We start from the raw sequence: 15,940 nt of genomic DNA, 5'->3' as shown, positions 1-15,940 counted from the left end.
ACCAAAACGCGATCGCGATGCGACTACAAAATGCGGTACGGTGGAACGCGCGTATCTTTCGCCCGGCGGTGTCCCCGTACCGTCTCTCTTCCTCTCTTGCGTCGTCGTCGTCGTTCAGCGTGGAACCGGCCGGACGATTTGTTCCCTTCCGAGTAACACGGCGTCGATGCGCGTTCTCGATACCCGAGAGATGGATACGTAACACGACTACATAGTAAAACAGGCAGCGAGCCAGCGAATCGCCGAACCAACGATCTAGTCGGCCAGACAGCCAGTCAACCGAGCAATTAGACGAGCAACGGGCAAGCCACATGGCAGAGAAAAAGGGAAGTGGAAAATAAAGTAGAATGATTGGCGCGATGCCTGGTTAGTACAGATGGGAGAGTGAAAGATCGGCCCTGGTACGAATTGCGAATCGTATTGGGTCAGACGTTTTCGTCGGCCATCGTTCGGCTCGCTGCGCAAAAATTGCTCGACGATGTTCGGCGTTCCTATCGACGATCGATTCGATCGTACCGTCTTCGTTCACGGTGAACGGTGTATTTCGAGTGACGAGGTTCTCTCGAAAAGTTCTCGCAGTTCTTTTCACCGGTTTTCGAAAAATTTCGTAAACATCGTAATCTCGAGGGATTGGCGCGCGTTACACCCCCTCCGTTCCCCCACCACTTCTCTCTTTCTCTCTCTCTCTGTTCTCGTGGTTCGTAACGTATCTACCGGGGCCACGTGTGTTTCGTATCGCGACGAAAACCATGCATCGACGACGTAAGAATCTTCGAGGGAGGGGGCGAAGGAATCGAATCGACGACGACGACGACGACGACGACGACGACGACGACGACGACGACGACGACGACGACGAGTCGAGTCGAGCCGAGCCGAGCGTCTCTCTCGGTGGAGATTGTTTTGCGCTCGGCTGTATACCGCGAATCACGCTTACCGGGAGACTGGGAACAAGGTCCGGGAGTAGAAGCAAGCGTGTACGCACGCATTCGCGTAGGTCGTTCGACGTAGCGGCCGGCGACCGGCGACCGTCGACCGGCGACCGGGGGACGGTCAGCTGGCGCCAACGCTCTGGCAACCTCCCACCGGACAGTATTTCGCCTCGTTAATCTTGCTTTATGGTCACCGCTCTACCTAAATTCCGCGACTGTTTTCGTCCGCGGTGTGTGTTCCGCGCGATTCGCGACTCGTAACTCAAGACCCGGTACGTATTTACGCGCATCTCTATCCCCGTCTGGTTTTCGTACATCTTTTTCATCGACGATGAAGACGAGAGCACGTCGAACGACTCCGTGTCCCGCGATAAAGATAATCGTCGCGACAAGGGGTGGGTCTTTCTTCTCCCGTGGAATCGACCAGTCGGGATTCATCGTCGTCGATGTCGTTGTCGATATCGTCGCGAGTACGAACCAGCCACGGGTCAATCTCGTTCGTCGTTCTTTGTGCGCAAATGGCTCCGGCCGCGTACTGGCTCGATCCGAGCGGTCGATTATTATTCGCGGCGTGTAACCGCCGAAAATTAAGCGATGCTCATGAAAGCGGGTAAACGCAGCTGCGCACCGCGGCAGGTGTCGGCGCGCAATTTCTCGCCGTGTCGGATCTACTCGATGCGGTGTGAATGGCCACGAGTAGACGCTGCAGGCTGTACATCGCGGCCCGTTTTTTCGTTTCCGATTCCCTCGCGTCTCGAACGTTCGCGTGCGTCTCGTTCGCGCGCCTCAAGGCCGAACAAACGGGCGAAATATTTTTTCGGCAATTATTTTTCTTTCTCGTGCCAGCCAGCCAGCGAAAAGTAAGTAAAAGTTTTCACTCGAACTTCTTTCTCTCTTCTTTGGAAAAAGAAAAGTCACGAGCACGGAACCGCGTTCGATCGAAAGTTACTCGCGAAGATATTACGCGAGTCTTTCGACCACGTGACGCGACCATCGGATCGCGTGCGAGCAAGGTGGGAACACGCTTCGAGAAGCTGATCTAATCGACCCAACCGTGGAACAATGACACGGTATTTTATTCGCGCGTTAAAGGGGAAAAATGGATAATGTTCGAGTTGCTTTTTGCCCGTGGCGTGAAAAGTACGCGTCAAATTGAAACTCGTTGGATCGAAGTACTTACGTAGAAATTGAACCTACTTTTTAACCGTACGGCGATAACTCGAGAGTACGAGTAAGGTGGACCGCGGGTCGCGTTTCGCGAAAGGCCGATCCAATCGGTCCAACTACCGTGGTACGACGAGCGCGACGAAACGTCGCGATTACGATAGGAGCGTTGACAGGAAGAGGAAACGAATCGGACGAGGCAAGGGAAACGACAATCGCGAAAGCCGGGAAGAAAAACGAGACCACCGGGAACCGAAGGGCTGCGATGCGTTTTTGCGTTCGCGACTCCTCTCTCTCTTTATCTTTCTTTCTCTGTCTCTCTCCTGGCGCGGCGCTACACGATGCCCATGTTAGGGATACCCTTGTGCCCGTCGCGTAGTCGATCGAGCGCATGCAGCGTCCGCGCGACGCCGTGGCACGGACGAGTAGGCCGCGAGACGCGACGAAATGCGACGAGACGCGGAGAAACGCGGGGCCGACCGAACCGATACGATGGCCAAGCATCCGAGGCCGGTTTTCGAGCAGGTAGCTCCACGCGAGTCGACGTCATTGCCACCTGCTTCGCAGGATGGTCTCGGGGACGAAGCAACGGGCGAGCAAGCTGCTAGGAATGACTGCAATCCCGCCAGCCCGGAAGGACGGAGAACAAAAATCGAACAAGAACCCCCTTACTCAATTTTCGAACGAAAGTTCGCGATCCTTTCGTACCACCGTACGAACACCGGGTCCCGACACCGAGATCGCGCGCCACTCGACCGGGACGACGATCGCGAACGTAATTGCGGTTATCGAGCCGGTAACTCGCCACGTTTCGCTCCGCGGAGACTCTCGAGAGTTACGTTCGATTATTACACGATAGGACTGGAGATAGAAAAGGGATTTCCAAGTTTGGAAATTATCCAACGATATTATCGTTCTCCGATCCACGTTCAACGAGACTTTTTCGATCGATTCGGCGGACGTTGGTCTATCGGAATGTTACGAATCCTTCTTCCTCTTCACCCTGTACAGGTGTATTAATAAGATCGTTTCGTCGATCGTTTGTAAATTTAGCTCTCGCAACGTCGCAGCAGGAAATACGAGACGATCGATGACGAGCAGTCGTCTTTAATTAGCGGGTGATTTTATCCTCAAAAAATAGACGAGGGACGCGATTGGGAAAGTTTGACGGGAAAAATCGGTGAAATTTCCTACCGAGTATGAGTTTCTTTTTTTTTTCTTTTTTCGTAGGACAAACCGTCTCTGGACGCGTAGTTCGCCGATCGATCGACGCTCGTGGATTCGACGCGCACGGTTTTTCACGGCTGTCGCGTTTTCGCGCGCTCTTATCGTCGCGCATTAGGCGTTATTCCGTCGCGGTACTGATAACGAACGCGATTTCGCGCAGGTAGAGGTTACACTCGAAGAATCTGGCCGCAACCGGTTGCAACCACCGACAGACGGGTCGGGATCGAGCCAGCTTCGTCGCGCAACCGTATCTTTCGTCCCGCGAGTAAGATCGCTCGGATTCGACGTTGGAAAATTCGTCGTGTCATTGTTGTGGACATGGATGAGGTATTATTTGTGTGTTTTTTTTTTGTTTTTTTTTATCGTCGCTAGTAAGACAGGTACAACAGTGTTTTGCGTTCGTCTTTCGTTTTATTTCGTCGAACTATGCTGGAAGTGGGCACGCGCGCCCTTAAAATCGTTTTACAACTTAGAAGGATACACTTGAGCGCGCAACGTGCTCGGTCGATGCGCGAATCGAAAGCAGACGCGCTGCTAGCCCGATGCGTGCGAACATACATACATACATGCATACATTCTCTCGTAGCGTTCGCGAGCGCTATAATCCTCGACTTGCCCGCGATAGAACGATTTTCGGGAGAAGAGGGGAGGAATTTATTTTTCTTTTCTTTTTTTTTCGGTAAAACGTATTCTCGAGTTCGGAGATGAAAAATCAGAGAAAACGTTGCCCGATGGGAAACGCGTGCTTTAATTTTGTAAACGCGGAAGATGTTCCGCGCGCTAGACACCGAGAAACGTTAGCTAGAGTTCTAGATCGACGCCACGTGGCTTTGGTTTCGAGATATCCCGTATTTTGCGTATTTTTCCAGGTAAAATGTCCGTAAATGTATCAATCAAGTTCACTTTCCTTGGTCGTCGACCCCCGTATCGAATCTCGACGCTTTCTCTGAAAATAAGTATTTTTCGATATTCCTCGTTCTCTCCCAATAGTCTTCGTACGTAGTTACCGCGTTGAAACCGATTCCACCCGAGATACTTTCTTATTTACGCGTTCAGGTGTATCGGCGTATCGGTCGATTGGCAACGCGAGAGATCGCGCGCATTCCAAAGGCTGGGGAGACATCGGATAAAGTGCAACGATAGTTGACCGGGTATCGGTAATTGACACTTGCCGAAGAAGCTCTGAAAATTAATATTCCTAGCGACGATACTCTCGAAACGTCGAAACAATCTCCGATCCAAACATTCCCTTAAAAGTATCCATTTGTGTTCTTAATCGCGTTCGTGTAACATTTTCCTCTTAAAAGTAACATTTACGAGTTCATCCATCTAAACACTTTTACAAAGTTTTCGATATTGCTTCTTTCGACAGGTGTATCGACTACTGGAACATTCAACGATGTTACGATAAACAAACGGTTGGGTTTCACGAAGAACCAAAGAGAAATGAAAATTTTCGCTAAAATACTCTTTCGAACGGTCAACCACCGGTACACTTACCTCGCTTGCTCGCGAAAGCTCAGAAATTCTTCAATATATATATACATATATATTTCTTGGAATTGCAAAGTGGGCGCGATAATTGAACCGTCGTCGGTCGTCGAAAATGAAAAAGACCGATCGGATCGAGGGCCTCGGTACGATAGCTGGTAACGCGAGGTAAATCGAGGATAAGCTATCCGACACTCGTTTTGTCGCGGATCGGTGGGTTTAGAGGATACTGCTGCGACAGCGTTGGCGGTGCGCGTTAATTTGTACGTTGCAGTCGCCGGGCGATTATCTCCCGGCCAGCGTGGGCGGACGGTTTCAGTCTTCCTTCCTCTTTCGGAGCTTGCCCTCCGTTTGGATAGTTCTCGATACGAGATCCACGCAGGCACCCAACGACGCGCCGTTGGTCGGTTCACCCTCGGGCGTGTTTACTATCTTGCCGAGGGTCATGATGTAACTGCAGGCGATCCTGAGCACGGAGAGTTTCGAGAGCTTCTGATTGTGAGAGTAGGCGGGAATCGCGCGCCTCAGTGTGTCGAAAGCGGCGCTTATCGTGTGCACCCTCGTTCTTTCCCTCGCGTTCGCTTCTATTCTCCTCTCGCGGGTCATGTTCTTGTAGTTCCTTTGTTGGCCCGCGGTCGGGTGTTGCCTCGGATGACCGGTCTGGGGATTCGACGTGGTCGTCGTCGTTGTCGTGGTGGTCATCGTCTGGGCGGAATCGCAACCGTTCGCACCGGACCGATGATTCTCCGGACGATTGAGCAGCAACGACGACGAGGCGAACGAGGAGGAGGACGAAGACGAGGAGGAGGAAGCGGACGACGAGGCGGACGATACGTTTGCGCGTTCGACGGAGTAGGAGCAGGCTCTCTCGTAACTGCCGTTCACGGCCGGATGGGAGGGTACCCTGGTGGCGATCTCTCCCCTGAGGACGAGCGCCAGGGGTTCCTCTTGCAATCTAGGATGCGTGGCGGGGAGCACCGCGGGTGTCGATATCAGAGACAACGCGGAATTCTCGGTCGTCGTCGAAGCAACGACCAATGGGTCCTTGGTCGAGTCGAAATTTTTCGATTCTCGCCTCTCGGCGCGCGGTTGACGATTTTGTCCGGATTGTCGCAATCTCGGGGGTAGATCCTCGCGATGTTGGCTCTCGTACTCCTCCGTTTGGATGTTTCTGTCTCCGTTCTCGACGCGGTCGAGATCGTCCTCGTGGTTCTCGTGGATTCGACTCGAGAGACTCGGTCCAGCGGCCGGTAACGCGCTCGACGACAACGAGGACGCGGTCGTCGATTGCGCGGACACCGTGGTCTGCTCGGCTCGAATCGGTTCCGAGATTTTTGGATCGGTGCTCTTTCGCGAGCTGCTCCACGGTCTGAACGGGCTCGGCGATCGTGCCGTTCTTGATTCCTCTTCGTCCGGCACGATCGCTTCCTCGACCCGCTCGAACCTTCTCTTTTTCAACGGCGCCGTGCACGGTTCCTGGATCTTCCTAGGTTCGGCCAGTTTCCTCTTGTTTCGCAACGAGATCGGCGTCACCTGCACCTCGACGCTGTCCTCCGAGGCGCTCGGCGAATGGAGCCCCGACATGTCGTCCTCGTCTCCGCCGCTGCAGAAACCGGCATCCCTTTCGGAACCAGCCATGACACCGGCTGAAATTCAAACAAATACGAGCGTTCGTGAGTGCCAGGTAGTCCACGAGTCGATATTCTAGCGTCGGATAGACCTACGATATTCAACGACTCGCGATCGTCGACGTCGTTAGACCCGATCATGGAACGGACAAGGGAGGAGAATCATTTCCGGGTGGTTTTTTCGTCGGTGAAAATTTTATCCGTAAAGACGCTCCGAAATAGTCGTTGACGAGTTCTCCGCTCTTTGGACTCGAGTTTCGGTATTACGAGGAGAACGCGAAACTTTGTACGATCGTATCGACGTAGTACGAGTTCCCTCTCTTTGACTCGCGATTCTTCAACGACCGGTTGCGAACGACAGATAACGCGAGCGTGTAAAAATTCGATCGACGATGAAAAAAAAAAAAAGAAAACGTTGTTCGTTTCCGGTGTATTCGGTGCCAAGGCAGATCTATTGCGAGCAGCGCGCGCGGCGGTGCTATCTTCGATGCGATTCCGTGGACGAGATGATTTCGTCTCGTCTCGTCTCGTCTCGTCTCGTCTCGTCTCGCCTCGTCTCGCTTCGTCTCGCCTCGTATCGCCGAGGAGACAGGATGTTTTCAGGTTCGGTGCGTCATCCAACTGGTACCATCTGGCGCACAGGTCTGGCCCGAGATTATAATACGCGTAACCCTCTTCTCTTTCCGCGTCCCTCGCTCCGTCTTCCTCCCTCTCTTTTATCCGTGTTATCGGTTTCGCTCCCTTCGTCGGATAGACCGCGCGTTTGTTCGTCTATTTGTCGCTCGCGCGCAATCTCTTTCGTTCGTTCGTATCGCGCGACTCGATTGGTCGAAATCGATGAAAAAAGAAAAAAAAAAAAAAAAGAAAATATTCGCACTTCGCCTACCGGAAACTCGCGCGCCGTTCGCACCGATTTGTAACACTCGACTCGAGGAAACGCGAGCCCGTACACTCGTGCGATCTACTCCTCGATGTAAACAAAATACAACGAAATATACAATCGGGACGTATTTACGACCGTTTCTTGCGCGCCGAGTAGAGGCGAGAGAGATCATTCCCTCTCTCGATAGTAACATAAATATTCCTGTCGTCGGCGCATGGTAGAAAATCATCGCTCAAAGTAGCGTCGGAAATATCGTTAACGAATAGGTTAAAGGTCGCGCGACGCCACAGAGAGTCGACTTCGATCCGGATTAGTACGAATCGACTCCGTTCCGACACTGGCCCGGACGTGCGTCGCGAATCGAGTACCGTCGCTCGAGGATTCACCGATCGTCGAACGTTCGTCGCTAATTAACCGCGAAGATGAAAGAAACACGAGAAACGATCGCGTATCGAAAAGATCGACAGGTATCCGTCGCACGGTGATCTCGAGAGGCACGAGTCGTCTCTCCCGTGGCTTTTTCGCGCGCGATTCCGTCTCGCGGAATTTTACGAAAGATCGGATTCGTTCCTGGTGCGATAAGCTCCTGATCGTTGCGGCGCATTTGTATCCGTACGGGCCGCGTCGGTGCGGCGTTAAATTCGCGAGAGCGCGGTGCACTCGAGGCGTCCCAGTTCCTCGATCGGAATCGAAGAGAGAGGAGGAACGTTTATCCGTTGACCCGTAGTCGTCGCGTCGCGCAGCGTGCGTCGTCTTGGAAGTGTAAGTAGCGGCGGCGGCGGCGGTCTATCTCGATTCGTCCCCGTCCATTTAAACGATAGGAGAAGCGAAGCGCGGAGGGGAACCAAGACCACATGGCGCTGGCGCCAACCGCCGCTCGAGCCTCGTTGTTCTCGTTTTGTTGCCTTTTGCGGAGTCGGACGGACGCGGGGACGCCGCGCGTCTACGATTCTTAGGCTCGGGATACGTTCTCCTCCCAACCGGCTGCATCGATGCCAACGTGCCTCTCGACCTCGACGTGCCGCGATATCCCGTCGACGATTCGATGATCCTCGAGCGTTCCTCCTCGTCGCGCGTCGTCGTCTTCCGAGCGCGAGGAACACGGTGAACCTCCGCTTCGAACCGGCCCGCGCGAACCTTCCTTCCATAGAAGGAAAGTTTGTCCATCGAGGCTACGGACGAACCGCGAACTGGAATCGGGTCCAGTGTTCAAGATCGATGCCCGTTCTCCTAATAGAAATTCGCGAACGAAGCTGCGAACGACGCCGCGACCGCGCACGGGACTGGAATTGGGCCGAACGTTCGTCGAAATCGACGCCCCGATCTTCCTCGTATGGAAACTCGCGAGCGTTTGATATCCGCGACACGTCCGGATCACCGAGGATCGTGCGCGAACGGCGTGTTCAGCATCTACGAAACGTGGGATCGGTGACGGGGTCGGTTACGGCGCGGTTTCGGGGACTTGTCGCGAATCGATCGAAATCGGTTTACATAGCTCGGGAAAAGAGGCGCGATACCGGAGGGACTGCGTCGAAAGATAACGAGCCGCGCACCTGGCGACAACGTGGGCCGCGCGTCTACGGAACAACGCTTATCGAGGCAGCGATAAGCGGTTCTCCGCCTTCGATATCGAGCATCTGCTCGAAACTCTCGCGCCGTGGAAATCGGTGGGAAGCGAGTCGCCCGCGCGTGTACCTGTATGCGCGAATCATCGTTCCCTTTTCACGCTCGAAACCCGCGGGTGGAGAGTTTCGCGACCGAGAGAAAAGATTATCGCGCGTTACCAGAAGGGACGTTTGTCCCGAAAATACAATGTCGGCGGTACGCGAAACGAGTGGATGGAAAAGTGAAACGACGAAGGAAAGTAACTAGAAAATGCACGACGTACGTTGGTAACCGCACCGCTACTGGTACTTCGACCACGGTGCATAAATTAGCGTACAAGGAACAACGTATCGTATCTCTTCGAAACCTCGAGAGCAATTCCCAACAGCTCGTTAGTCGTCTCGTCGACAATTAACAGCTGCCCGTCTCCATTTATCGACGCACCCGCTGGAACACCGATACGAACGTGATAAATCATTGTAACGCGTTTAGCAATATTACGGGGATACGCGCGAGCCGTACGAAACGCGTGCCGCGGAAATACCGTTCCGAAGAAAACAATTTTTTCAATCCCTACCGAACGTAGCTAAGACGATCCAATCGTATCGTTGGAATTCCCTCGATACCGAACAACATCGTCGACTCGTCCTTGCGAGCTGTTTGCGATTATCGGTGTCTCGTTTTCGTTTTCACGTACCGAACTTTGTCGATGGAAAACGGTTTTACACGGGGGGACACGGGGTGGATCTGGAAACTACGAAACGAACAATATTTCGATCGATTCGCGGCCGTTTCGTAGAGTTCGTGCTACTCGTCGCGAACGACGAGTAGATAGAAACTCGTCGACGAAATCGAGGAACGACGTCTGTAATCGTGCGTGGCCGCGTCGGTGTCTGGCCGTGGCTCGAACGCGCGAAATGTCGGTTACGTCGTGGGAGAAAACCGGTCTATTTCCACGGGATCCGGCCGAAGCTGATCGAAAGGACACGTGTCTCTGGATTACGGCTCGCGAATATCTCGCCCGCCACCTTTGTCGTCCCGTTCGGCAATTGTTCAAACAAACCGAAATAACCGTGAACATCTGTGTAAACTCGCGCGAAGCTGCGCATCGTCCGACCGCGCGCGGTTGGATATCTCTCGATCGTTTCGTCTGGAAAACGAAGCAACGGATACCCGTGACAGACGCCATACGTTCGCGGTTGCGTTCCTTCGTTTCGACGCGGCCGCGCGCTCGCTTCTACGTCTAAGCTCTCGCACCGTGTCTCGTCCACGCTCGATCGTAATCGCGCGAAACGTTCACCGAGTAGCCCCGTGAAATCTCGTCGACGATCGAGCGAACACACCAACCAGGGAAAGTTCGAGTCGGCGATAAGTTTCGAGAAAGCGTCGGATCGCGGATGACGTTGTTTCGTCGCGGTCGGTATCGCGAGAATCCGACAATGGGACGTTTCGCGAGGTCGAGAAACGATTCTCGAGTCGCGAAAGGGTGGGGGGAGTTCGACGAGCGTACGACGTAGGAGTACTCGTCGATACCGATCGGCGTTCGCGAGCACCGATTGCGTCGTAATAAGCCGGCTCGCGTAGACAAACTCCGTCGCGCCGCGGAAGCTGTCAACACCCGTTTCCCTTTCTTCGGTACGTTGCGTCCTTACGCTCCAGAAATAGTCGAATGTAGCGTTTGTGGATTCAACTGTCTCGAAATAAGAAGGAGATGGAACCGCGGCCAACTTTCGCGGTGATTATAAATAAACGACGTCGATCGGCCGGCTGGCCGGTCGCGGGAACGAGACGCAGGCGAGGAAGAAGTCGCGACCGTAGTCGCGTCTAGACGCGTAGACGCATACGGCGAATGCCATTCTCTCATCCACCCCCACTTTCCGCTCCGTAATCGAGAGAAACATCGCGATATCGATCGGTTGGCGCCGACACCTGGCCGTGCGTGTATCGAAATCGGTGAAACCATCGACGAAAAGTCCGAACGGAGTCGTTTCGCAGGCGTGCGCGCGCGAGCGCGAGCGTTCGCACTCGCGGAAGAGGAAAACGAGGAGCAACGGAGCGCATCGCGTCGCGTCGCGTCGTATCGCTTTGACCCCGAGGAGGAAGAGTCGGCCCCGATGAAAAGCGGAGGCGGAGGGCGAAAGACGAGAGAACGGACGAGAGGAGAGACGCCGCTAGCCAGATGGTCCACGCGCGAGTTTAAATCGATATCGTTGGTTGCGACAGCGGCCCGAGACTACCACGTTCGGGCTTTTCACGACCCGATTCGTCTACTCGAACCGCGCGCGGCGATTCGCGCGTCGAACCTACCGAAACTCGTCGTCGTCGTCGTTGATCGCGAGCGGATTTAGAATTCGACGTCGTCGGGTTTTCGTGTACCGTGCAAGGTCGCGTAGACACTCGGTGCGACGCCGGCGCGTTCGAATGGTTGCCCTATCTCTCGAAAATAAGATCTCGAGGCGCGCGCGAGCCGTACAAATATTTGCTTTCCCGAGCGAACGATCTAGCCGCGAAACACGAACGAACGACGGTCGCGCCCCGCGTTCCGAGAATATCGATAGCGCGCGGCTGTGACCGCGACGCGCGAGATATCGACCGGTCGCGATACGCCTGAACCGATCCGGGCGCGCGCGTACCGCTTCTGAATGAACCCGAAGAGTGCGCGCGTACCGATAACTCACGGCCAGCAGCAGCAGCGGGAGATGCGAATCGCTCGCCAAAAGATAACCAGAGCCACCGAATGGTCTCCTCTCGCCTCAGCCGCGACCTTGTCTCTCGATCTTTCCCAACGATCGGTTGTTTCTTTTTTTTTTTTTTTCACGGATCGAACGCAACCGTTTACAAACTTTTCCGCCTCGTCGTCGAAAAGAAGCGGGAGAAGACCAACGAACCAACGGAACGAGCGAGTGCGCGCGCGCGTGTGACCATCGAGATGGGAAAAAAATTAAGGAAAGGAAGGTGGCTGCGAAGAAGGTTGGCCGCGAAAGACTACAGGTCCAACGGAAGAGGTCCGGTTCAGGTAGCAGGTGCGACTTTGCGCACAGGTGGGTGGAAGGTTCGGCGCTTACCGCAGGCACCCTTCGTCCCTCCCTCCCCGCTCCAACCCTCCTCTCACCGCTTCGTTCCTCCCGTGGCGGTCTTCCTACCTGTGCGTACCTGTGCCACGCACAATAGGGTATCGATTACGTTCGAGAGACCGGTGACGGTAAAATCTGGTTTAACTGGTAATCGCATTCCTGGAACTATCTTAATTCCGGCGTACCGAGGACCGATTTCGAGGGTTACCCGCTCGAGAAACGCTCCTTCTCTCCTCGTCCTTGGAGATCTTTCCTTTGTTTATTCGTCCCCGATCGATCGTACCGATAAGCGATTTTTCTTCGCGGGGAACGATCGCGGCGACGATTCTCGTTCGTTCGCGATCGGCCACGGCGTCGATAAACGTTCACCGTCGACGACGACGCTCGAATCGATCGTCGCGGAAATCGAATCGCTTAGTCATTGTTCTCATACTATTTAATCGAAGGCCAAAGGTGTTCGGTTGCATCGCGAAACTTTTTTCCGTTTATCACCGGATGCGATGGCGACGATCGTTCGAATTACGAGAAACGGCGCGCGTCACCGCCGCGAAGAAGAACGAAAACAAAAAGGAAAAAGAAAACGCGATCGGAGAAAGACGTTTTTCCGCGGTGCAAGGTCGAAGCGCGACGACGACGTATCGCTCTCGTCGATATCGCGCGGAAGAACGGATCGAGCGTAAAAGAAAGAAAAGGAAAAAAAAATAGAAGAAAGAAAGTTCGCGAGAAACGTGGAACACGGTGAACGGGCGATTAGACGGTGAGTTTCGAGTTTGGTCAAGGGGTCGTTTGTTCCGTGCGAGTCGGTTCGCCTGCTGGCTCGTCTGTGCGGCAACCCACGCTGGCGCCGCCGCGCCCTATCTCTCTCTCTCGCATCCTCCTTCTCCATCAGCCGTCACTCCTCTCTCCTCCCTCGACTTACCATTCCTTACCGTCCGCGGTCTCCCTCTCAGCTTCTCGGACGTAGGTATATCTGCTGACGCACACACGTACACACGCGCAATTTCTTTCTCTCCCTTTCTCTCTCTCTCTCTCTCTCTCTCTCTTTCTCACATTCGCTCTCTCTCTGTCTCGCGCGCGCGCTCTCGCTCGCTCTCTCTTTCTCCGTCCGTCTAGGAGACTCCGCGCCCGTCTGTTTCGCAGCCGCGCGACTCCGTTCCTCCGTGCTGCTGAACCAGTCGATCTCTCGCTCGGGGACGGCTGGCGCCGTTCATAACAATAATTATCGTTCTTCGCGACTCCCACCAGACGGACTATCAATCGACCGAACGGCGATTCTATCGCGCCTAACGTTTACGGTCCTCGCTGGCGATCACCAACGATCGACGAACTACGAATCTCTCGGTTTTCGATCGTTCGCGAAACGAGACCAACTTTTCGCGCGATTCTCGTCGAAAATTCGCGTACATGTAACAGCGATCGGTTTCGTGTTCGAAAAATCGTCGCGATCGATCGACCGACCGGTGGTCAAAGACCACGAGGTCGTCGGAGAGGTAAACGATTTTAGAGAATCGAGAGATCGCGTCGAGGTTTCGTCCAGCGAACGTTAATCGATTCCCCGATGCAACGCGAATACGATATCGTACGGGAAGAGATCCCGTCCGCGCGCGCGAGAGAGAGACAGAGAGATCTTTCGTTCGTCGATTGGATCTTTTGTTCGAATATTCACCTTTTATCAAAGCGGACAGCTCGGAGGTAGACTCTACCACGTGATGGGTCATTTTCGTAGTCGATTTGCGTGCGCGAGCGCGCACCAACGACGCTGGTTTAAACACCGTCTTCTATTCTTGATCACTACACACGCACTGCTACGGTGATGCACCAGTTTCGCAGGATGAATCCCATGGACACGTGCAGCGGACAGGTTTACGAGCGGTCGACGCGTCTGCCGCGTTGGCGTGTCCGAAAACCCCCCTGTGTCTCTCGGTGTTTTCCGTCCAAGCGCGGTTGTGCGGGTTTCGATCCTTGGGACGGGTAATCCAAAATATTCAGAGTAGTCACTGAGAGAACTAATCGCGACCGACGATGTTGGCTCGTGTCCAAAGACTGGAGAAGTCGAGGATCGCGGAAGTGCAACGGGTTCCTCGCTCGATCGCGGTCGACGATGTACTGACTCGCCTCGTGCGTTCGAGCCTCTTTCATCGGATACGCGTGCGAGGGAGTCCCGACTGGCCTGCGACTTTGCTGCCTCTAACGTTACCACTACCAACGCTACCCGCGCTGCCGACGTTGGCGCTGTGTCGGCTGCTACCCGCGTACGGCCCGACGACCACTACCAATGCAATGACCGTCGTTTCTTTTACCGGCCACGGGACCACTACCGAGAACGATGTAGCTCAGCGTTAGCCTTACTACGTACCTACTACATACTACGATAAGGCACGGGGCAGCGGAACATCGTTGTATCGTCGTGGTCGCCGTCGTCGTTGTTGTCGTCGACGTTGTCGTTGTCGTAGTCGTTGTCGTCGCCGTCGTCTCTGTACACACGGAAACTCGATCGGCCTAGCGCGACACGGAGGAGCCTCGAGCGTGTTGTCCGGTCCATGATTCAACGGGACGAGGTTCGTTAGAAAGGATCCCACGAGAGCGGTGTCGTCGTCGATGATGGCGCGCGGACGCGGTGTTGGTGGTGGTGGTAGTGGTAGGTCGCGTCGGTGTTGGTGTTGGCGTTGACGGTGGTGACGGTGGCAGGCCAAGGGGTCGGGAACGGGGGAGAGGTGTGCGGCGCGCATTGTTGGCGGCAAGAGGCAGCGGGGGCCGCCAGAACGGCGCCAGCCGGCCGAGAGTTTGACTCGGCTTCTCCGAGGCGTTCATCTTTCTCCCTCCCTCTTATCGTTCCCGTCCTCCCGGTGTCTTTCCTCCTGCTTTCTCGGCTCTCCCTCTACCCTCCCCCGCACCGTTTGCCGCTACGAGTGTCTTAAACGTTCTCGATTCGATTTCGAGTCGGCAGCCACCCGCGGCGGATCGTAACGCGCGGGACTCTGCCGCGTCGCATCCTCGTCTCGTCACCGATAGAGGCCTACGCGCGTGGAAGAAGCGCGAGTTTACGGGACACGCATCGACCACCGTGCGAGAATCCCTCTTTGGTCAACGAGGCCGTTTACCCATGCCGTTCCACCGGAATTTCCAAACGGTTTCTCGTTGCTCCTTTTGCCCATTGTTTTTCTCCCACCGACGGGTGAACCCTCGTACATATTTCGGCTTCGCTCGACCACGAACCAAACGAAACGGAGAAACTTTCCGTTTCCATCGTACGATCGACTCCCGATCGTAGGTGGTTAAAACGTCCCCGTACCACCCGGGGGCCTCCCTTTTGCCAGTACCTCCTCCTCCCTCTCCACTCTCTCTCTCTTTCTCTCTCTCTGTTTCTCGGACCGGCGGATGGTTTTTACGGCCGCCGCGTCACGTGTACTTGCCCACAGGGACGACAAAGGGTCGTCGTCTCTTTTCTACCCCCGCTGGACTATTTACGACCCGAAAAATCCTTCGAACGGTCCTGGTTTCTCGATCGTGGTGCGCCTCGCGCTGCGTATGTTCGACATCTGCCGGAGACTTAGCTATCGTACTTAATCCTCGCCTCGAACCGGTCGGATCAACGGTGACGCGCTTCGCTCTAATCCGATCTGTTAATCGTACCTTCGTAATCTTACGTTCGCCGAGGTTTCTTCCGACCTGAATTTACGGCCAAATTCTTACACATTTCTCGACACCTGGATCTGGGCGAGTTTCGTCGATTCCACGAATCGTGAACGCGTCTTCCGAGGAACGGTCGGTTTCTCGGGCGAACCTCGAGGAATTCGCGATTATTCGATTCGTATCGAGTTGGTACGGAGAAAGGTCCATCGAAACGACGAATATCGAACATCTTCGCAACGTTGTAATCGCACGGGTACTTTAAGAGTACGCGCGTCGAGTAAGGTAGCGAATTACAGTGGTATT

General features: G+C 54.6%; 2 protein-coding genes across 3 annotated transcripts; both read right to left on the bottom strand.

Moving 5' to 3' along the window:
* Nucleotides 1–4,660: 4,660 nt before the first annotated feature.
* Net (atonal bHLH transcription factor 8-like protein net) lies at nucleotides 4,661–14,544 on the bottom strand. 2 transcript variants are annotated; one of them, XM_076305248.1, is made up of 2 exons: nucleotides 13,671–14,544; nucleotides 4,661–6,460 (listed from the first exon to the last, which is right to left on the bottom strand). In XM_076305248.1, the coding sequence occupies exons 1-2, from the start codon at nucleotides 13,720–13,722 to the stop codon at nucleotides 5,130–5,132; spliced, it is 1,383 nt and encodes a 460-aa protein (XP_076161363.1). In that variant the 5' UTR covers nucleotides 13,723–14,544; the 3' UTR covers nucleotides 4,661–5,129. The 2 variants fall into 2 exon arrangements, with proteins under 2 accessions (XP_076161363.1, XP_076161364.1); XM_076305249.1 differs by lacking the exon at nucleotides 13,671–14,544 and adding an exon at nucleotides 6,539–8,345.
* Nucleotides 8,392–10,786, bottom strand: LOC143143585 (uncharacterized). The gene is made up of 3 exons (XM_076304975.1): nucleotides 10,703–10,786; nucleotides 9,994–10,657; nucleotides 8,392–9,377 (listed from the first exon to the last, which is right to left on the bottom strand). Exons 1-3 carry the CDS (start codon nucleotides 10,784–10,786, stop codon nucleotides 9,259–9,261), a joined length of 867 nt encoding a protein of 288 aa, XP_076161090.1. The 3' UTR covers nucleotides 8,392–9,258.
* Nucleotides 14,545–15,940: the final 1,396 nt, after the last annotated feature.

This window comes from Ptiloglossa arizonensis, chromosome 2, assembly GCF_051014685.1.
Source record: "Ptiloglossa arizonensis isolate GNS036 chromosome 2, iyPtiAriz1_principal, whole genome shotgun sequence".
NCBI lineage: Eukaryota > Metazoa > Arthropoda > Insecta > Hymenoptera > Colletidae > Ptiloglossa > Ptiloglossa arizonensis.
Note: the sequence above shows the minus strand (reverse complement) of the source record. Positions and strands in the feature narration are given on the sequence as shown.